We start from the raw sequence: 21,158 nt of genomic DNA, 5'->3' as shown, positions 1-21,158 counted from the left end.
GCGCTGCACACGACGGGCATCGGGCGAGCACGCCCCGGCCCGTAAAGGCCTTGATACACGAAAGTGGCTCGCCGCGGTGCAATTAGGGGCGGCGTATGCTTCGAGCGAGTCGAAGATATGCCGCTACCGGGCTTGCGCCGGTTGCACAGCTGCTTCCCGCGCACGGGATCTGACTGGCGCAGTTGGTTGCCTCTAATGGCGAACCAGAGGGGGTGGGAGGAAAGGAAGGGGAAGCAAGGGGTCCACCAAAAGCTGTGGGACGAAGTGCATTCGCTAAAAAATCTTTGTCAGCATCAGCATGTTGGCCGCTCCGTTCACGTCGCGGTTGACAACGTGGACTTTGCAGCCCTTGTTCGTGCACCGCTTGGTGTCCCACACGTCCACCAGCTTCTCCTCGCCCTTGCGCACCCGCACGTACTGGTGGGCCTGCAGGGTGGCGTGACAGGCGCAACACAGCTTTGATGACCTGTGTTCGTTGACCACCACCATCCTGCACACCCGCCGCAGGCGCCGCAAGAAGCCTATCCAGGGCCCAGGCGGAGTCCCCCGCATGATGCCCCCCCGGTCCTGGGCCGACCAGTTGCCCACGCCGACGATGGTAGTCATGCCTGGGGGGGCGCGGAACTGCTCCGCCAGCCGCGTGATGGCCCGCTCCCTGCCGACGTAGGCCTGGTGGCGCACCTTCCGAAACGGCTTCTCGTGCATGTGCCAGCCCAGGCCCCGTCGCAGGTTTGGGACGATCCTTACGACCCGCGACAGCAGCACCTCGGTGCTGGCTGTCTTGTGGGTCGTGCACCTGCGGGAAGAGGGGGAGTTTGAGGAGGGGGTTTGGTACAGTGGGAGTGATGCGGTGTGTTGTGGACGGAACTGTGCGACACGAAGCGGTGCACCAACAGGGCCTGCAAGGTCAACGTTGTCAACCGCGACGTCAACGGGGCGGTCAACATCCTGATGTTGCTCAAGTGTTTTTTTGAGAATGCACTTCGTCCCACAGCTTTTGGTGGACCCCCTGCTTCGTCTTCTCCCGCATCTCCCACCCCACCCACCCCCTCTGGTTCGCCGATCGAGGCAACCAACTGCGCCAGTCAGATCCCGCTTGCGGGAAGCAGCTGTGCAACCGGCGCAAGCCCAGTAGGGATCTGTGTGCCTAAGCAAAACAGATCTCACACCTGCCTGCCATGTGCTTTGAACAGGAGATTCATTTACAGAAAACTGCAGCAAGCCGGAGTGAAGGCAATGTATGGGCAGAGGCATTGTGGGTAGAGGTTGTATGGCATGTTGATGGCAGGAAGACCCCCTCCCCGGCCCCAGAGGCATGGGACTTCTTTCAGGGTGAGGCGGCGTCTTGCACTGTCGGCTCCTTCCCCTGCCCCGCCGCCCGCTTCCCGGCGTAGTACTCGGCGCGGTGGCGTTCGAAGCGGGAGCTCATGGCCTCCAGCTCGGCGTACATGAAGTGGGTGCGCTTGACGCACACGACGTTGCTCCAGTTGTAGTACTCGTACGCCGGGTCCCAGCACGAGGTCATGCGCGACAGCGTCTGCTTGCCTGCGGTGAGGGGGTGGAAAGCAAGGGGGAAGAGGCTCAGCACCAGTCTGCGATGGAGCGCTGGGTGGTGGGCGAGTGCAGCGGCTCCACCACCTGCGGCCGTTTCAGGGCTGCGGGGCTGGTCAGGCAGGCCCAACCCCGCCCCCCTCTGGCCCCGCTGCCTCACTGTCAAAGTAGCAGACGTAGTCCAGGCCGTCCAGCTTCTCCACCACATCGCGCAGGGCGTACTCGCGCCAGACCCCCACCTCGTGATACTCAAAGGTGAGGAGGGAGACGCGCCCCCGCGCCAGCACCTCCATTGACCCCAGGATGACGGTGGCGTCGAAGCCCTCGGTGTCGATCTTCAGGATGTCGATGGCGGGGATGGCGTAGTCCTTCACCAGCGCGTCCAGCGTGGTGAGGGGGACATAGTCGAAGTCGCGGGGCCTAGTGCCGTCGCTGTTGCCCTGCAGCGAGCACAGCTCGTCCACGCAGCCGCGGGGGAAGTGGGAGACCCCCGTGACGTTGGACACCGCTGCGTTGACGATGTACCACTGCAGGTCGGGGGGGGAGGTGGGCGGGAAGAAGGCGTCCCGCGTCAGGATCAGGTGCGCAAAGTTGCGCATGGACGGCTCCACGCAGAACAGCGTGAGCGGGGCCGAGTGCTTCTTCACCGTGGACTTGACCTGGTGTGGGGGGGGAGGAGGGGGAGGGGGGATGTGTGGGAGAGGGGCGAGCGGCAGTGGATTGAGGGTGGAATACCAGGCCAGGGCTGCCGGGGCCAGTCATGCTGGCAGGCGCGGGCACTCAGACACAGGCAGGGCGTCGTCGAGGAGGCGGCCGGGCCGCGGCATGAGTGTGGGGTGCAGGCGGTGGGCGAGGACGGGAAGTCTGCAAAATGGGCATGGCGCGTTGCAGGAAACAGCCCCAGGGAGGTCAGGGAGTCGCGTCCGGCTTCGTTCATCGCCACATTGACACGTCACCCACCCCCTCTCACCAGTACCTGCTCATTGCAGTCTGCGCAGGTGCCGCAGGGTACCTCGGGGCGCTTGGTGCGGAGCGTGTCTGGGGCGAAGCCCAGCTCCGGGGCCCAGAGGGAGAAGACGTGGGCGGAGGAGTAGCCCTTGTTGCACCCGATGTCCACCACCATGAGGGGCGCAGACGGGGCGAGCTCTGAGGTCGAAGAAGGGCGGAGGAGGGAGGATGGGCCCAGTGCTGTGTGCTGGCTGGCGGCCGGTGGACGGGCAAAGGGGCAGCCAGGCATGCCGCGGCACGCATCCGGGGGGTCCCCATCTTAACAGGGCACGCACGGGAGTCGAGAGCCGCGTGCGCTGGCCAAGCATTCCCCCATGCCAGCCGACCGCCACGCGATCCCCTGACCCCCGCTCACCTTGGAAGCGCTCCAGCCAGCCGCTGCCGGGGCAGGCGGTGTAGAAGGGGACGTCCACGGTCTGGTTGCGGAAGTGCCAGGCCAGCTCGCTGCTGTGCTCGCTGCGGCAGTACTCCCTGATCTCCAGGTCCCCGCTCACGGTAGACATGGTGAGGCCGATGCTGGTCAGGGCGGTGCCGATGTCGGCGCCACCCACCGCACGCAGGCCCTCGTCCAGCAGGTTCCGCCCGCCCGCGGCTTCCACGGCCACGTACAGGATCCCGGCAGCGATCACGACCCCCAGGAGGGGCTTGATGATCCCGCTGGCTGTGGCTGGAGTGCGGGGCCGGCGCAGGGCCCTGCCCGCGGACGACATGGTGTGGGGCGCACACAGGGTGCTGCATGCGTGCAAGGAGTAGAGGATATTGGGATGCGGGCAGTTGGCCTGCCCTCGACGCCCAAACAGTACAGCCAGGCGCCCTGCACGCAGATCGCCAACGCCCGGCGGGGCCCACGCCGACGCGTACGGCGATCTTGCGAGCCAGTGGATTGCATATACACCAATATTTATATGCTTCCGATGCGGCTTGCAGGTTCAAAGCCCACACAGACCCACCCCCACCGTACCGCTGGGCGAGAGTGGTTGCCCCCAACCACCACGGGAATTGGCTCGTTTGCAGCAGTCACCGGGAGCCACTCGATGCTAATGCAACACGAATTGTCGCAATGCTTCTAATCAGGAGTCACTGCGCCTGAGGATGTGGGAGTATGAGTACGCAAATCTGCAAGCGCGCGTCTCCCGCGCTCATCCGGAAGCCATGTTGGACTCCCCCACCAGCAAACTGCGCACCCCTCACATGTCATTCCCTGGCTACCCGGGAGCTTTGTCTCAATAAACATAAGTTGATGCTTGATCAAGGAGAGAAGTTGAGTTTGTGATCCTTATTCTCATCCCCCAGACCGAAACTGCACTGACCATGCCTGAGATACTGTCTTCCCTGGTGGACACATGAGGAGGATGCACAAGTTGCAGTGTGTTCAAAGACAGGAAGTGGGTGCCGATCTACAAAGGTACCTGCCCTGCTCCATCCCTGTACTTGAGGTAGGTCCAGGCTCTCGCAGCAGCATGAAAACTGCAGGTTTATCTAAAGGAGAGCTCATCACTGTCCAAACAAGTAGGTGCAGGATCATATCTTACCGCCAGTGTTTCTATGTTATAGTTGGAAAGGGCAGGCATTGCAGAGACTATCGACTCTTGCTTGCACGGCAAGAGTGCTGCCACGCGGTTGTCAGCCAGATGGTGGAAGCCGCTACACCAAACCCACACGTTCCAATCGCGAGCATGGTGTAGACTCAGGCAAATCGGGCCGCCTGCACAAAACATGATGCATCAAGCTTTGGATGAGGATCGTCGACCCAAACTCACAACAGCACCTCAGGTTGTCGACTCCCTGTGCCAGCGGTGGCCGCCTCTACCCGAAGCAGCAGCTCACTCGATTGGCACTTGTGAGGGTCGACAGCGAATCGGATGGGGCAGCAAGGAGCAGGCTCATTGGCTCAACTGACAGTAGAATCCACATTGAAAGGTCCTATCTAATTCAATCCCTCGTGTGGACTTTGCAATAGCTCCGATTGGAGTACGAGGGTGTCGAGGAGATCAGCATCAGGTCAGGTGTGGCGTTCGTGAAGTTCCAGTAATACGCGCGCGATCTGGAGTGTTTTATCACGATCGCACAATCATCGAGTCTTCTCAGATTCATGGGAGGAATTTCTTGCTGATGACGACAGCTCCATGGGAGGTGTCCCCCAGCTGGGATCTTGACGAGTTGAGAAAGCGCGCCAGAAAATGTAACTCTTGGACGCTCAGGCCCACCCACCTCGCAATTGCAACCGAAGATGAACGCTTTGCGCGTGCAAGGAACTTGTAATAGTAGACTCTCATTTGTGAGACCTCGTTGCCGCGCGGCGCGTCCCGCCCGTCAAGCCTTTAGGGAGCCAGGTGGGTGAGCCTGCATGCAAGCAAATTGCATGGCACATCTGTCGACCGACGTCAGGTACCAATTCTCTGCCTCGATGCAGGCACCGAGTTCCTCATGTCCAACCCCTGCGTTGCGGATGAATTTGCGAGCGGAGCCCGGAGGGTGGAGCTGATCCTGTCTGACGTGGACGGCACCCTCCTGGACCACTCCCAGACCCTCACCCCGGGGGTCAAGGCAGCCGTGGAGGCGGCCTCGGCAGCTGGTGTCCCTCTCATCCTGGCAACCGGCAAGGCTTTGGGCCCCTGGGTGGGCCCGGTTCTGGAGGCCCTGCCCCTCCCCCTGCCGCGCATCCACATGCAGGGGTTGCACATAGTGGACCCGAAGGAGGGCGTGATCTTCGATCGCACCCTGGACGAAGCCATCTTTCACGACACGCTGGCCTTCTGCAGGGAGCATGGTGCGGCAGGGAGGGCTGTCAGATTTCCTCATTTGCTTGGGGAACAAGGGGCGTGGGTTGCTGGATCTAGTGTGGCTGGTCCACCGCAGTGCCGTCTTGGAATGGCGCGAGTGCCGTGCGGTGGGCAGGGACAGTGTGTCTATAGTCCTTTGTCCATTGTAAAGGAGCTGCCTGGAGCCATCTCCGCTGAGCCTGGAACGGTGGCTCCAAACCTCCACCACCGGACCCATCAGGCATCACGCTGACTGGGTACCGCCCGAACAATGTGTACTGCGAGGAGACCAATGAACACACGGACCGGCTCATATTCTACGGCGAGCCCACGCCGGAGGCCATAGGTGAGTGGTGAGCTGTTGTCGGATGCGTGTTGTGCGGCATGGGGGCAAGCGACCCAGAGGAGTCACTCTCGCGAGCTCGCCCGCGCCCTGCCCACACAGCAGCCCGCCACGATGCAGCCGGCACTCTTCCTTGGCTGGCGGACGCCGTCCCAGCGCTCCACCGCCTCGAGTCCTCCCCAGCCCTCCTTCCCGCCCCCCGCCGATGGACCAGGTGCCTGGAATGAGGAGCTGGGGTACTCCTTCAACAAGCTGCTGGTCATGAGCGACCACCCCTCCATGCTGCGCCTGCGCCCCCTGCTGGAGGCCCGCCTGACAGGCCGGGCGGCGCTGACCAGCGCCCTGCCCGGCATGGTGGAGATCCTTCCCCCCGGCGCGTCCAAGGGCGCGGGCGTGGCCTGGCTGCTGCAGCGGCTGGGCGTCGACCCCGGCGCCTGCATGGCGATGGGCGATGGCGAGAACGACGTGGAGATGCTGCGCCTGGTGGGTCTGGGAGTGGCCATGGGCAACGCGGTGGAGGCGGCGAGCGCTGCGGCGGACGCCCACACGGCGCCCAACGACGAGGACGGCGTGGCGCGGGCCATCGAGAAGTACGTCCTGGCGCCCAGGGGGTTGATGGCATGAGGTCATGCAGGCCGATGACCGCGACTTAACTGGGACCCCCACTGGAGGCGGCGCTCCCAGGTCCTGTACCGGGAAGGAACCCTGCCAATGCAGGAAAAACGTGCACATGGCATGATTCTTATGGTCCTTACAGGTATCGTGTGCAAGCTCCCAAGGGCACGCCTGCCTGACCTGACCTGCAAAGATACTGCTGTGGTGTGGTTCACGTGGGCTGGGGCGGGGGGTTTCGACGGAGTGAAGTGTCGGGGTTTCCCCCGTTTCTGGCCCAGACGACCCAGACTCGCCACCACCCCGTCCCCAACCCCGCCGCACGGCATGCTCTGATCGGGTCTCGGGAGGTCTGTGTGTCTTCGCGGCCATCCCCCGGGCAACGGGCGGTCCCGTGACCAGGAGCGATGCAGTTCTCCCGCAAGTCCTTCACCAACCTCCAGGCCCTCGCGGCCGGGGACTTTGGTGGATCGATGTCAGAGCTTGCTGGAGGGGGGCCCCTGTCTGCCTTTCATGCCGGCGGCAAGAAGGGGTCCACCACCTCGATGGATAGCGACTCCATAAACAGGAGGTCGCAGAGGTAGGCTGGCTGGCGGTGGGTCCCGGCCTTGGGACAGATCGCCCAGCACTGACGTGTTCGAAACCCAGTCTCGACCCCTGGTGCACCGCAGGCTGATCTTCGTGTGCAACCAGCTCCCACTCCGGGTGAAGGGCCAGGGCAAGGGGGCCTGGAGCTTCGAGTGGGATGAGGATGCCCTCATCGCCCAGGCTCGAGAGGGGCTTCCTGAGGACATGGAGGCAGTGTATGTCGGGTGCCTGCCCATGGAAGTGGACGGCGCAGACCAGGATGTGAGTGCAGTGGCCTTGGGGGACGGGGCTGGAGGGAGGACTAGAGTTGAGGAAGTGCCAACCTGATGAATCACGCATGCATTGTTTGTGTAGGTGTTCGGTGGTGCCCTTGATGGCCGCTTCACCGGTGGCTGCCCCCTGATGTGTGCAGGAGGTGAGTCAGCATCTACAGACCGAGTTCCAGTGTCATCCGGTCTTCCTCGGGGAAGAGCTTAAGAACAGCTACTACCGACGTGAGGCCCATGGAGGCGGGGATGTGGGGCGGAGGAAGCCATACTCTGCTGGGGCCTTGCATCTCTCACTTCCACGCTTGTGGTAGACGGTCCTGCTGTCTTGAATACCTGTGGGAGGCAGGGGGCCAGAGCTACATGCCCCCCTGAATGGGGTGGTTGATCAATCGCCGCGCTCCTTGTACCCATGCCACAGAGTTCTGCAAGCAGCAGCTCTGGCCCCTCCTGCACTACCTCATCCCCCTCAACCCCACGGGCGTCAACCGCTTCGACCCGGACCTCTGGTCCGCCTATGTCCGTGCCAACATGGTACGGTGGTGGTCGCATGCAGTGGGGGTCCTGGGTGATGTGGATGTCGCGCTGCTGCGGTATTTGCGCTGGCCTGTGACCAGCTGAGCCTGCCCCTCGCCTGGTCGCCGAATACTGTTTACTCACTGCTTGAGGCTGCCTCTCGTATCCCTCGTCCTGACCCATGTCCCCCAACCCACCACCCTTCCAGGTATTTGCCAACAAGCTGGTGGAGGTGCTGGGCTCGCTGGAGGATGACTTCGTGTGGATCCACGACTACCACCTGCTGGTGCTGCCCTCCCTGCTTCGCAAGCGCTTCCACCGCATTAAGTGCGGCATCTTCCTGCACTCCCCCTTCCCCTCCTCGGAGATCTTCCGTACTTTCCCGCGCCGCGAGGAGGTCATGCGCGCCATGCTCAACGCCGACATCATCGGCTTCCACACCTTTGACTATGCGCGGCACTTCCTCTCCTGCTGCTCGCGGATGCTGGGGCTGGAGCACAAGACCAACCGCGGCGCCATCCTCATCGACTACTATGGCCGCGACGTTTGCATAAAGATCATGCCCACCGGTGAGGCAGTGGATGGAGGTTTTTGTATGTGGAGGGTTGGGGCAGAGGAAGATGGATGTGCATGCCCTTGTATATTGGTTTTGGTGGGGTGCTGAGTACGGGTCCCAATGGCCGTAGCTGGGAGGCCTTGTATACGTTACAGTGGCCGCCTTTATTCAATGTACCTGAGCACCTGGTAGTATGCCGGATGCAAGCTTCAGTTCAATCTTTGGTCTCTCGCGGTGTGCAGCAGCGGTGTCCTTGGCCCAACGTACAACCTGCATCCATCTCTCCTTCCTCAGCGTCTCCTCCCCGCCTCTCGGCCCGCAGGCATCAAGCCGGAGCGGCTCCTCGCCGCCTTCGACTGGTCGGACACCCTGTGGCGCCGCGGAGAGCTCTGCGCGCAGTTTGAGGGCAAGACAGTGCTCATGGGCATCGACGACATGGATGTCTTCAAGGGCATCGAGCTGAAGCTGCAGGCCTTCGAGCAGGTGCTGATCCACCACGCCGAGTGGCGCGGCCGCCTGGTCCTCGTCCAGGTCACCTCCGCTGCCAGGTCAGCATTCTGCCTGTTGGTGGGGAGAGGGGAATGGAGGAAGGGGGTGTTTATCCACAAAGGGTCCCCTGAAGGCAGAGACAGGTGCCCAGCGACATGCCCAGCGGCCTCATGCCATCACCCCTTCGTGCAATGAAACGATGATGCCATATTCCCACCTGTCCTACGCCCCAACAGGGCCCCCGGCAAGGACGTGGACGAGCTGCACTCCTTCGTCGTGGCCCTGGTGCGCCGCATCAATGACCGCTTCCGGGCGCCCGGCTACGAGCCGGTGGTCTGGGTGGAACGACCCGTCCCGCTCTACGAGCGCATGGCCCTGCTGTCGGTGGCCGACTGCGTGGTGGTCACCGCCACGCGCGACGGCATGAACCTGCTGCCCTACGAGTACGTGGTGGCGCGGCAGGGCGCGGCGGCGGCCGTGGGCGGCGGTGGGCCCGGGGGGGTCGACGCAGCGGGGGGTGACGCGGCGGGTGGTCTTGCGGGCGGCGCGGCGGCGCCGCAGGCGACGCACAGCATGCTGGTCGTGTCGGAGTTTGTGGGCTGCTCGCCCTCCCTGTCGGGCGCCATCCGCGTCAACCCCTGGTCCATCGAGGCGGTGAGGAAGCCTGGGCATCGATGGGAAAGGGACGGTTGATGGGAGCGGGAAAAGGGAGTGTGGGGTCGGTGGTCAGAGGAGCGGCAGAGGTGCGTTTCAAGGGATGTGCCTGCTTATTCCGCCAAGTCCTTGCAACCTCCATCCGCACGGCGCTGCAGTGATGTTTGTTTCCCCAACCTGCCTGAACCCCTCCCCCCCCGCAGCTGAGGGACGCGATCTACACGGCCATCCGCCTGCCGCTGGAGGACCGTGCCGCGCGGCACGAGAAGCACTGGAAGTATGTGAGCAGCCACACCGTGCAGTACTGGGCCAAGGCGAGTTTGGGGATGGAGGGGTGAAAAGGGGGCCTGCGGCTCTCCGCGTGGCCATGCCTTGTCAGGAGGGTGGTGGTGTCCTTCTTGACTCAGCATGCATGCCTGGGTATGCCTCGCTCCCCTTTGCCTCGCTGCTCAGCTCTGTTGAGTCCCCACCCATCGCCCTGCAGTCGTACCTGGCGGACTTCCAGCGCTTCACCAAGGACCACGCCCGGCTGCAGTGCTTCGACCTGGGCTTTGCACTCAACACCTTCCGCATGGTGCGAGTGTGCTAGGGTGCCAGGGGTATATTGGCTGGGAGGGTCGACGCCTCAGAGGGACAGTATGGCCCAGGAGGGGGGGTGGGAGGTCCATAGCGTGGACCTGCGCCCTCTGCGTGGCCGCAGCGGGCTCTCACCGGGGTGCACAGGAGGCGCCGCATTGATTTCTGAAGTGATCAGCCGTCTTGCAGCATTTCCCTTCCGCATGTTCTGCACCCAGGACCAGCCTGTGAATTCCGATGTGGGTCCAATTTGCTGGATATACAACACCTCAAATCTTAATCCCTTCTCAGGTGGCCCTGACCTCCAACTTCCGGAAGCTGCCGACGGACACCCTGCTTAAGACGTACAGCCGGTCCGGAAAGCGCGTCTTCCTGCTGGACCACGATGGCACGCTGGTGCCCCAGGGTGAGTCCAGCAGCCGACCCGGCGACGCGGTGCTGCGGGTGCTGCAGGGCCTCACCGCCAACCCCGCCAACACCGTCTACGTCATCTCCGGCCGCGCCCGCACCGAGCTGGAGTCCTTCTTCAGCGGCGTGGTGAGCTTGAGGTTCGGTGGAGGGGGTCCCGGGTGATGGATGTATATTTTTGTGTGTCTGTGAGAGGTGGAAGTGGGGTCGCTGGGTATCCGGTGGTGGGTGTGGATGGGGAGGGATGCAGTGGGAGCGGGCGCCAGGAGCGATGCGTCTGAAGGTGAGACAGCATCATCCCTTCCCTCTCTTCAACCCCCTCACAACACATCATCACCCCGCCCCCCTCCACCGCTTCAATCCCAGTCGCGGTTGGGCCTGGCGGCGGAGCACGGCTTCTACTGGCGCCCCCCCGGGTCGGAGGCGTGGTCCACCCAGGACCCCGAGGCGCGCTTCGACTGGCGTGACATTGTCCTGCCCATCCTGCAGGTTTACAAGGAGTCCACGGACGGCTCCTACATTGAGGCCAAGGAGAGCGCGCTGGTGTGGCACTACCACGACGCCGACCCCGACTTTGGCAGCTGGCAGGCCAAGGAGCTGCTGGATCACCTGGAGGGGGTGCTCAGCAACGAGCCCATCGAGGTGGTGCCCGGGCAGTCTATCGTAGAGGTGAAGCCACAGGGCGTGTCGAAAGGGCGGGTGGTCGAGCGCGTGCTCCACGATGCGTTGGAGAGCGGGGAGGCTCCGGATTTTGTGCTCTGCATCGGCAACGACCGATCCGGTGAGGGGAGTGGGAAGAGGGGGAGAGGGGGGGGGAGGGGGGGGCCCTGGGGAGAGGGGAGACTGGGGAGAGCCTCCTGGTCATGACTCATGGACAGGGATGGCAGGGGCGGGGATTTTTATGCAAGTCCCTGAAACAGGAGTTTGGGCGTGTGCAAAGCCTGGGACAGGTCTCAAAGTCTGAACCATGGATGCTGTGTGGCGCCTGGTCGAGGTGCCTGCAAGTCGTCGAGCGGTTGCCGATGGCAGGCTGCCGGTAGTGCTCAGATTGCAACACAGCCATACTCCACCCCACCCTTCCACTCCATACCACAGACGAGGACATGTTTTCAGCAATGGAGAACATGAACTTCTCGCCGCACATACCCACGGAGGTGTGGAGCTTGGCTGAAGGGGGCCTGGAGGGGTGGGGTGTGTACTGGGTGCGGCAGGTGCCCCTCATATTCGTCATCCGCCCATTCCTTTACACACCAGCGGTTCCAGCATGCATGCCGTGCAGCCTACGGCACGCACTCGGACGCCCAGTCCCACCAACCCCCTTCCCCCTCCCTTTACCACTCGCCAGGTGTTTGCATGTACGGTGGGCCAGAAGCCCAGCAAGGCGCCATACTACGTCAACGATCCCGCCGAGGTCCAGGCCACGCTTTCCAAGATTGTGGACGTGGAGGCGGCGGCGCCCGCCGACGCCGCATCCGCGCACCACGTATCCTTTGCTTGAGTGTTCGCAGGGTGGGCGCCCCAGGCCCCCGCTGCGTGGATGAGGTCCTGCCTTCCAGCCCCGCCCTCTGGAACGTGCTCCCCCTGCCAGAATCACCCGCCCTTCCCTTCCTGCCTGTTCACACTGCCGGCTGTGAGTGTCTCTACCGCTCATGTTGAGCACAATCGCACATGCACTCAGCTGGGGCACGGCGGGGTACCAACGGTACGGCGCCTCATCCCAGCGTCACGTTGGCCGTGGCATTGAGACCCACCGCCGTGCCGTTCCAGGGCTGGGCGGGGTCGAAACCGGGCTGGTCCAGGCTGTCCTCCAGCCCCGTCCAGTGGAAGACAAAATGCAGGCCGGTGAGGATGACGGGGTTCCACACCACGAAGAAGCGGATGAGGTCCAGCATCTGCGTCCTGCAGCGGGCCGGTGTGGGGGGAGGTTTAAGAGGGTGGGACTGGTAACCACCTAGCACACGGATGAAATCAAAGCAGACTGGAGTGCACCGTGAAGGTCTGTCCTCTCTGCGCCTCCTTTGTATCTCGCATCGCCTCCCTGTGCTCAAGCTGACCCCCATCATACTCCCCCTGGACATAATGCACTCAAAGTAGTACCACCTCTCGCTCGCTCCCTCACCAGGACATGTTGGTGCTCTCCCAGGGCCTGGAGGCGTACAGCTTCCTCAGGTCCACCTTCTCGTGGCAGGTGGGGCAGGTGTCTTTCTTCCCCACGATGGTCCACCCCCGGATGCAGTCGGAGTGGAAGAGGTGCTTGCAGGACAGCTGCACCGTGCTGCGTCCTGCCCCCGCGACGCCCAGGGCGCCGCTGCCAGCCGCCGCAGCCGTCGGCGCCGCCGCCGGGCCGAGCGCGTCCTCCAGCTCGCCGGCGCAGATGCCGCAGCTGCGTACCGACACCGCCAGGCGGCGGCGCTGGCCTAGTCCCACTGCCATTCGGTCGCTGGCCACCTCGGCCGCGTCACGGGTCAGGATGCCAAAGTACAGGCCATACCTATGTTTGGGGGGAGGAGGGGATGTGGTGGTGGAAGCGGGAAGGAGCTTGAAGGTGCTGGGGGATGCGTAGGGTCTTGAAGGGGCTGTGCGCGGGCATGCAGTCATGGGCAAGAAAGGGGGAATGCATGTGAGCTGCGGCCCAGCGGAGAGCGAGCAGGGCGGCGGAGGGGTGTCTGTCCTACCACCAGCATGGGAGGAGCACCACCACCGATGCAGGACAAGCAGTCCAGGAAAAGCCCTTCTACCCCTTCCGAGATGCACCGCAGCACCACGCTGCTCACCAGAGCACGGAGAGGCAGGTGGAGGGGGACATGAAGGCCCGGAGAAGGGGCCCCGACCCCAGCGCCTCCATGAGCAGGAGGACATAGCCGGCGAGGCCGAGGGCGGAGGAGGCGTGGAAGACCCAGAAGAACCAGCGGTACACCTGGTGGGGCAGGTCCTTGCTGAGCTGGCCCTGGCAGCAGCGGTAGAGGTAGTAACCGGTGACCCCGGTGTAGGCGGCCAGCACAACCAGGAAGCGCCAGAAACCGAGCTGGAAGGAGACGATGGCGGGGATGAGCCAGAGGCCCACCAGCGTCGCCAGGTCGTAGCTGCGCCGGTGCTTCCTACGCCACGCAAACAGGGCGCCCTGGGCGACCAGCATCACCACCTGCCGGATTGGGGGGGTAGGGAATGGGTGGGGTGGCTCGAGACGCTGCCCATGCGGAGCCATACCCCCACGGCACGCCCTGTGCAGTGCAATCGCGCAGCCCTCCCCACCCTCTCTGGCTCCTGGGTGGAATCCCGTACCCACCAGCACGGTGTAGAAGACGATGATGGAGTGCCTCATCTCCTCGGGCGTTACTTGATGCTGGTGGAGGAGGGTGTGATTCCCTGCCGACCCATTGTTGATCCCCACAGAGGTGTTGAAGCCACCCGCAAGTACAGGCGCGGTGGTGTTCGACCCCATGGTGGCCGCGGCCGGCTAAAGGTAGGCTTCGCAAGACATTAGTATCAGCTGAGCGCTTGTATCGAGTTGGGAAGCGTATGCGCCCCGCAGATCGGGTTCGCCCAAGCCGAGCGCCTGCCCTGTCAAGTCCTTGTCCAGGCACACGCCACGGGCGGCGAGCTTGATATACTGATCGAACTTATTTGGCCTCTACAGATCAGATTATCGCAAGGTTTTCCAGGATGTCGTGGGTGATACTTGTTGTGCCCTCTCATCAAGCCAGGGCGCGACATGCGCCACCAGCGATCAGCGCCTTTCACGCTCCCACTTACCGACCCATTAGCAATCAGCAGCGTTCTGCGCAGGTTCAGGGGGATCACACATAACACTGAAATGTAAGCAAGGACTCCTTTCCACTCCTCGAACCGGTTTTGGTGTGTGCCATGCGAGCCTTGGCGTGTCTGGCACAGAGTCGAGGACCCCCAGTTTCACGTCGCGTCGCCACCCGAGCAGCCCCGGCCAGCACCATGGCCTCCCTCCCGGCCAGGACTTTCAAGCCATGCATCATCACCCAGCCCACGCCCCGCAACGAGACCCTGCTCTCCATGTGCCCCTCCCTGTCCGCGCCCTACTCCCTGCCCCTGCCCCTCTGCAATGGGCACGTGGAGACCATCTTCGCCGCCCTTTTCCGCCGCACCCCGGGCGTGGTCTATGACCGGGAGTTGGTGCACATGCCGGACGGGGGCCTGGTCGCTCTGGACGCGCGGGCGACCCCCGCGGGAGAGGACCCCCTGCCCCCCACCGCCCCCGTCCTCCTCCTGCTGCCGGGGCTGACAGGTGGGTCTGAGGATTCCTACGTCCAGCACCAGGTTCACGGCGCCGCCGCGGCCGGCTTCCGGCCCCTGGTCATGAACATGCGGGGCACCAGCCACATGCCCGTCACCACCCCCCGCTTCTTCTCGGCCGAGGACACGGGGGACATCCGGTGGGTGCTGCGCATGGGACAAGGCTTCTGGAGATGAGGAGATGCTGTTTTGAGAAGCACGCCGATCGCATGCACAGTGTCTCGAGGGTGTCCGATGTCGGAGCAAGGGGTTGGGAGGTGCATGTGCTTCTGGTGGGGGGAGTAGCCCGGTCCGCCCTGCCCCTCACTACCAACCCCTCGCTGCACCCCTGTGCAGGAGGATCGTGGCACACATCCGGAACCTGTATCCCCAGAGCATGCTGCTGGCGGCAGGGTGGTCCAACGGGGGCAACATCCTCACCCGCTACCTGGGAGAGGAGGGGGACGCCACGCCCATCACTGCCGCCGCCGTGCTGTGCAACCCCTTCAACATGGTCCGGTGACGAGGGGGTGGGAGGAGCTGGGGTACATTGATGGCTCTGGTCGGCATCTCATGCTTGCCTGAGTGGCCGCATGCCGGTGCGCTGCGCTCCTCAGGCACCCACCGGGCCTCCTTTTACCACCTGCTCCAGTTCCCCCCGAATCCCACCCCCCCACCAACAAAGATACCCACCATCCACGCAGCCCATGTGCCACGAGAACATGAGCTCCGGCTTCAGCCTGCTGTACAACTGGAACCTGGGGAAGAGCCTGCGCCGCATCTACCTGCGCCACGCCCCGTTGTTCGAGGCGGCGGCGGCGGCAGGGGAGGTCGCCTACAAGACGGACCAGGCGGCCAGCGCCTCCACCATCTCTGCCTTTGACGACGCCATCACCACCGTGACCTACGGCTACGCCAGCGTGGACGACTACTACGCGGCCGCCAGCAGCGACCGCGACGTGGGTGCCGTGTGCGTACCCACGCTCTTTGTGCAGGCGGAGGACGACCCCATAGCGGTCCAGGGCGCCATCCCGAGGGAGGGGCTGCTGGGCAACCCTAATGCCATCCTGGCCCTCACCCCCACAGGGGGGCACCTGGGGTGGTGCGGCGGCAAGGACGGCATCTTCGGTGAGGGTTCCAGGGGAAGAGGAGTTGGAGTTGGGGAAAGGGGGGTATGCTGATGAGAGGATGTGAGGGGTTGGAGAGGTCCCTGGAGATGTGGGGCGGTTGATAGCCACGGCTAAGGATACATGGTGGCACCAGCCAGAACAAATACCTGTATGGCCATGACGGCATGGTCCTTGTGGGAGACAATACTTCCCGGCAGGACGCATCGTCCTGCCTCACCATGCCATTCCCCCTTTACAACAACAGGGGCCCCCTGGTCAAATAGTGTGGTGCTGGAGTGGTTCTCCGCCATCCAGAAAGTGGCGCCGCTGGATTTTGGGAAGGACCAGGGCGGGGCCCTCCCAGAGGACACCACCTACTCGATTGCCAGCGAGACCATCCGCAAGGTGGTGGCCTGAGTATTCTTTTTTGTGTGGAGCATGGTCCCTGGCCGGCGCCTCAAACAAGGCGCACAGGTTGCACCCTCCGACTCACAGATCGGTACCTTTGAAGTAGCTGGAGCTTGGCCAATCGAGCTGGCCTGCTCACTAGAGGCTTTGCAACATTTGTCCACCGTACCTCGACTGCCAAGGCAGTGCTTGAAGCTTGCATAAACCCTTCTAGGAAGTCATTTAGCACTTACAATGATAAGTATGATTATACCTGTGGCATTCCTGGGGTGAGGTTGGACAGGTACGAATCATTCAACAGCCCAGAGGACGGCCTGCAACATGAACACACGAGTCTGTATACAGAGGGATCATCATGCTCCTGAATATGATACGCAAGGATGTACACGAGATGGGGGCAACTGGGGACTCTCTATGGAACATACAAGCACTGATTTCATCTCAAAACTTTCTGGTGCCATGTCGCCTCAATACCGGCCGCCGGCCGCCGCCCCAGCAGGGACCGCCGCCTCGACTTCGTCCAGCTCCTCGCGCGTCAGCCTCACGCCCGCCGCGGCCACGTTCTGCTCCAGATACTTGACGCTCTTTGTCCCCGGGATGGGGACCACGTCATCGCCCTGGGCCAGCAGCCAGGCAAGCGCCAGCTGCCCGGGGGTCACGCCCTTGCGCCCCGCCACGCCCCTCAGCGCCTCGGCCAGCGCCAGATTCTTGGCGAAGTTCTCGCCCTGGAAGCGGGGCTGCGCGGCCGCGCGGAAGTCGCCCTCAGGGATCTCGGCGGTGCTGGAGAAGCGCCCTGCCAGGATGCCGCGACCCAGGGGGCTGTAGGCCAGGAAGCCGATGCCCAGGCCCCGGGCGGTGGGGATGATGTCGTCCTGGGAGGGCAGGACGTGGGTCGATGAATGTGCAAGAAGTGTGCGTTGCAGGCTTCGCTTTGAGGAATGTCAAGGTTTCTCACGAGGGCCTAGGAGGCCCCGCAGGGGCCTGGAAGACCTGGGCAGACCATACATCACCTTGATAGGTCAAGCACACCCAGAGCCCCTCCATCCAAGCACGCAGCTTGCCTCTGCCTCGCGTGAGAAGAGGCTCCACTCGAGTTCGATCAGGGTGATGGGAACTATGGCGTGAGCAGCCTTGATCTGCTCAGCCGTCACCTCTGACAGCCCCACATGCTTTACCAGCCTCTCGTCCACCAGAGCCTGTGGTGCGGTTTGGGAGGTGGCAGAGTCAATGCACAGCAAAGTTGGAACCTCTTCAAGCCCTCAACACATCCAGAAGCAATGGCAACTCCAGTCAACATCCAGCAACGTCTTTGACTATCCTGAAGGAGGAATAGGGTTCCTACCCAGGGACAACCCCAAACCTCTCATCATCACCTTGACTCCCTTGAAGACCAACTCGAGATCATAATCCTCCGGCAGGGGTCCCCGCAGTGTCAATACATCCACAGCTTTCTTGCCTGTCCTCTTCAGGGAGCCCTCCACTGCACGGCGGGCTGCTGCTGGAGAGAAGTCTGTGCTGAAGTCATTCTCCTAAGAGTTAGGGGGTGATGATTGTCCCGGTGGAGAGATGTGGGTCCCAGATCACGAGGATTCAAGCTTCAGCATGGAGAGCCAGCCTGCTCTGTTGTAATAGCTGGAATCCAACGACGTTTCCAGGATGCCAGCTACGTACCAGGCCCCATTTTGTAGCGATAACTAGGCTCTCGATCTTCTCTGGGGGGAAGGCCTTCCCGATCAGGGTCTCGTTGACCCCCGCACCGTAGAACACCGCCGTGTTGATGAGAGTCACCCCCAGCTCGGCGGCACGGTGCAGGACCTGGATGCCGCCCTCCTCGGATACATCAGACTTGTAGAAGCCGTCAGTCAGAGACATGGCCCCAAACCCAATTGCAGAGACCTTCAGTCCCTTGCCGAGAGTGCGGGTTGGGAGGCTCGACATGGTTGCAGTGTGGTTGCCGATTCTGGGTAGGATTGTCAAGAAGATCGGGGTGCAGGACCACCGTGGGTTCCATACTATTCTGTGAGATTGACTTATTACGTGTTGCTGGTGTCACCAATTTTCGCATCGCCCCTTCCCTCCGGGTCCATGTGGTTTGCCTTCGCGCCTTGCATGCAACTGATGCTGTTCCATCATATTCGAAAGCACACCCATTCACAGAAGAATCCCTCTTTAAAGCAACAGTTGTATATTCAGGGTCTTCCGCGGCACACGTAGGTGCTGTCTCGTTAACTTGTTTTCTGCTCAGCCCGAGACGTTTGCTCGAGTGCAAGGACGAAACTAGGGATATCAAGCAGGATCGATCGAAACACCTCCACCGATGGCATCCCGTCATCTCTGGCCTTTGATCACGAGGCTGCGGCAGTCGGGTGCCAGTGCCTCCGCTCGGCCCTGCGCACTTCTTGAAGCCTCTGGCGTTCTGTCCACCGCATTCGACACTCGGTGGATCGGCAGCTCCGCCTCATACAGCGCCAGGGTGCGGCGAACAGGAAGAGATCTGGTTCCCAGGCAAGCAGGAGATGTGGCAGCCGAGCCTGGCACGGCTGTGGAGCCCGCCGCCTCCCCCTCACTCAACCTGCCAGCCATTCAGGCGGTGCTGCAGCACCCAGCGCTGGTGGTCACCCGCCCCATCGAGTGGGGCACGGTCCTGCTGGGGTTCGAGCAGGCCAACCGATACACGGTGTGCGATGAGGCAGGGGCCGTCGTGGCCCAGCTCATGGAGGAGGAGGGCTCCATCGGGCGAGCCATAGGGAGGCAGCTGCTGCGCACGCGCCGGCCATTCACGGCCACCGTGCTCAGCGCCGATGGTGAGGAGCTCCTTGTGGTGGCATTGGCACGTCTCAGCAGGCTCATGACAGGTCAACCTGCGAGACGGGGGACCCCTGAGATGGCGCCCTAATGCCCTGGGCCACACTGCGGCCATGCACGCCTCTTCAATGGTCGTGGCACATTCCCGCAGGGTCTGAGGTGCTGTTCCGCATCCGCCGCCCCTTCTACTTCATCAGCTCGACCATGTACATTGAGGACGGGGCTGGGGAGAAGCTGGGGGAGGTTCAGCAGCAATGGCACCTGTGGCGACGGAACTACGCCCTCTTTGTCGGTAAGCTGTGGGTTTTGCAGATCTGGAGCGTGCATCGGGCTGTGTGAGGAGGGGTACTGAGCACAGCCGAACGCCGTTTTGCGTGTTGACATAGTGGTGAGCGATTGTTCAAATGTGCCATGACGGTGACCCTGCCTGAGTGACGGCAGGCCGCGACCCTGTTCGAGGATGGAGCTGCTCAGCCTCAGGCTCAGCGTGACGTGCCTGGCCAAATCATATCGACAGAGTTTGCCGGTGCACACCGCTCTCCCTTGCTCCGACAGGCAGTCGCCAATTCTCAGCCATTGGCGGGGGCTTCCTCGCCTGGGACTTTGAGCTGAAGGACGAGGCTGGTAACACCATGGCCCTCATCGACCGAAATTTCCAAGGTGCGGAGTGTGATGAATGCGGAGCTGATGGAGAGAGTCCACAGGCATACCACAACATTGTCCCATTCTTGCCGGAAATCGTGCATCTCTCTTGCCTGCAGGCTTTGGGAAGGAGCTGTTCACGGATGCCGGCAAGTATGCCATCCACTTTGGGAGCAGTCCCGCAGATGCGGCCCGTGAGCTTGCCACGGCGATAGAGGTGGGCGGGGTGGGTGGGAGGGGTTGTTTTATATGGGTAATGAGCTCTAGTATGTGGAGTGATTGGGGAGCAAACCCACAATGATTGGTTTTTGGATGCACTATCCGCACCCCTGCATAAAGGCATCGTCGGTCATTTTGGCCTTGGAAAAGAGAGATCTCGTCCCATGGCATCCATCGTCTTGAAGTTACAATCCTCCATGCACAATCCTGCCAGAGGCACCTCTTGAAGAGCACCCCCACCTTCACCTCTCACCCAACAACAGGCACAGCACCCCGACCGGCCGCCGCCTTCGGTCACCGCGCTCGCTCGAGTGCGGACTGATGTCCAGGTCATTCCCACCTCCACCGGGAACCAGCTGGTGGTGCATCGGCCACTCAAGCTCACAGAGCGCATGATTGCCCTCGCAGCTGCCATTACCATAGACTATGGTAAAGAGGGGTTTTGGCAGACTTTTCTGAGATGGTGGTTTGTATGGCAGGGGCTGATGAGCGTTCGGTCTGGACTCAGTACCCCACCGATGGTGCACAGTGCTGGTAGTATGAGAGAAGGCCAGGGATAGTTTGCAGCTTTTGGCAGAGCACCCTGCCCCACAAACCCTGTCTCCAGCGCCTTGGGATGCTGTCCATCCTACAATACGTTGCTGACCGCTTCACTCCACCTTCCCACCACGCGCCGCCCTTGCAGACTACTTCTCCAGACATTCCAGTGGCGGCGGGGGCCTCCTCTCGCCCTTCATCGTGCCGCCCATGATCCCCTACCCCATGCCCGGCGGCGATGGCGGCGCCGGTGCCGAGGGCTCGGCAGAGGGCGACCCCGGCAGTGGCGATGGGCCAGGTGGGCAAATGGCGTCTGGGAGTGGGCCAGACCCCGGCTCAGCTGGCGAACCTTTAGAGAGGGACCTGGGCGGCGGCGGCGATGAGTGGGGCGGAACGGTGAGTTGTGACGGTGGAGCACAGTTGCTGTTGAGGGACGAGGGGGTGGCCTCATGCTGGGCTGGAAGAATCGACCTTACGGTTTGTTTGCCTTACTTCACCGCCGCTTCTGGCAATGTGCCGCAGCACCTCAGCTGTCAAGACCGCAAGCATCTTGACGTTTAACATGCTACTCGTTGGCAAAAAACCATCTTAAGGGCACTGTCTCTCTCAAACATACATACATATGCGGGTCCACCTCCCCCTCATAGGGCGACGACGCCTGGGACGGTGCCGAGTCTTTGGATGAGGAGGGCGGGGGCGGCTTCTTCGACTCCCTGTCCGACTTCTTCGACCCTGACGAGTAGCGGTGCTGTCAAGAGGTGCTGGTCAGAAGCGGCAGGGCGAACAGGCCAGGGGATCAGATCTAGGGTGTGTGCTTGCTTTCATGGGCGCTTTACAGAAGCCGCATGGGGTGCAGCCCAAGGG

At 62.5% G+C, this 21,158-nt stretch overlaps 8 protein-coding genes across 8 annotated transcripts; 4 read left to right on the top strand and 4 right to left on the bottom strand.

The window, feature by feature from the left end:
• Positions 1–273: 273 nt before the first annotated feature.
• On the bottom strand, positions 274–1,180 carry F751_1565 (hypothetical protein; the record flags this gene model as incomplete). The annotated part of the gene is made up of 2 exons (XM_011402998.1): positions 274–796; positions 1,170–1,180. The coding sequence occupies 2 exons, from the start codon at positions 1,178–1,180 to the stop codon at positions 274–276; spliced, it is 534 nt and encodes a 177-aa protein (XP_011401300.1).
• Positions 1,181–1,327: 147 nt separating this feature from the next.
• On the bottom strand, positions 1,328–3,269 carry F751_1564 (hypothetical protein; the record flags this gene model as incomplete). The annotated part of the gene is made up of 4 exons (XM_011402997.1): positions 1,328–1,545; positions 1,712–2,210; positions 2,522–2,697; positions 2,915–3,269. 4 exons carry the CDS (start codon positions 3,267–3,269, stop codon positions 1,328–1,330), a joined length of 1,248 nt encoding a protein of 415 aa, XP_011401299.1.
• A 1,717-nt stretch (positions 3,270–4,986) lies between these two features.
• Positions 4,987–6,288, top strand: F751_1563 (Phosphatase YidA; the record flags this gene model as incomplete). Its single annotated transcript, XM_011402996.1, has 3 exons — positions 4,987–5,329; positions 5,563–5,667; positions 5,879–6,288. 3 exons carry the CDS (start codon positions 4,987–4,989, stop codon positions 6,286–6,288), a joined length of 858 nt encoding a protein of 285 aa, XP_011401298.1.
• A 395-nt stretch (positions 6,289–6,683) lies between these two features.
• F751_1562 (Alpha,alpha-trehalose-phosphate synthase [UDP-forming] 5) lies at positions 6,684–11,827 on the top strand (the record flags this gene model as incomplete). Its single annotated transcript, XM_011402995.1, has 13 exons — positions 6,684–6,856; positions 6,948–7,125; positions 7,277–7,358; positions 7,552–7,664; positions 7,855–8,215; positions 8,525–8,750; positions 8,928–9,345; positions 9,549–9,626; positions 9,830–9,919; positions 10,213–10,458; positions 10,696–11,110; positions 11,425–11,483; positions 11,675–11,827. The coding sequence occupies 13 exons, from the start codon at positions 6,684–6,686 to the stop codon at positions 11,825–11,827; spliced, it is 2,592 nt and encodes an 863-aa protein (XP_011401297.1).
• Positions 11,828–12,041: 214 nt separating this feature from the next.
• Positions 12,042–13,771, bottom strand: F751_1561 (RING finger protein 121; the record flags this gene model as incomplete). Its single annotated transcript, XM_011402994.1, has 5 exons — positions 12,042–12,228; positions 12,449–12,594; positions 12,721–12,820; positions 13,104–13,471; positions 13,616–13,771. The coding sequence occupies 5 exons, from the start codon at positions 13,769–13,771 to the stop codon at positions 12,042–12,044; spliced, it is 957 nt and encodes a 318-aa protein (XP_011401296.1).
• Positions 13,772–14,277: 506 nt separating this feature from the next.
• Positions 14,278–16,100, top strand: F751_1560 (Embryogenesis-associated protein EMB8; the record flags this gene model as incomplete). Its single annotated transcript, XM_011402993.1, has 4 exons — positions 14,278–14,735; positions 14,932–15,093; positions 15,260–15,702; positions 15,949–16,100. 4 exons carry the CDS (start codon positions 14,278–14,280, stop codon positions 16,098–16,100), a joined length of 1,215 nt encoding a protein of 404 aa, XP_011401295.1.
• Positions 16,101–16,558: 458 nt separating this feature from the next.
• F751_1559 (Aldo-keto reductase yakc [NADP(+)]) lies at positions 16,559–17,963 on the bottom strand (the record flags this gene model as incomplete). Its single annotated transcript, XM_011402992.1, has 4 exons — positions 16,559–16,963; positions 17,144–17,287; positions 17,465–17,620; positions 17,763–17,963. 4 exons carry the CDS (start codon positions 17,961–17,963, stop codon positions 16,559–16,561), a joined length of 906 nt encoding a protein of 301 aa, XP_011401294.1.
• Positions 17,964–18,408: 445 nt separating this feature from the next.
• Positions 18,409–21,037, top strand: F751_1558 (Altered inheritance rate of mitochondria protein 25; the record flags this gene model as incomplete). The annotated part of the gene is made up of 7 exons (XM_011402991.1): positions 18,409–18,895; positions 19,048–19,188; positions 19,452–19,556; positions 19,658–19,755; positions 20,021–20,186; positions 20,443–20,690; positions 20,942–21,037. 7 exons carry the CDS (start codon positions 18,409–18,411, stop codon positions 21,035–21,037), a joined length of 1,341 nt encoding a protein of 446 aa, XP_011401293.1.
• Positions 21,038–21,158: the final 121 nt, after the last annotated feature.

Source organism: Auxenochlorella protothecoides (genome assembly GCF_000733215.1).
Source record: "Auxenochlorella protothecoides strain 0710 unplaced genomic scaffold scaffold16, whole genome shotgun sequence".
In the NCBI taxonomy this organism is placed as follows: Eukaryota; Viridiplantae; Chlorophyta; class Trebouxiophyceae; order Chlorellales; family Chlorellaceae; genus Auxenochlorella; species Auxenochlorella protothecoides.
Note: the sequence above shows the minus strand (reverse complement) of the source record. Positions and strands in the feature narration are given on the sequence as shown.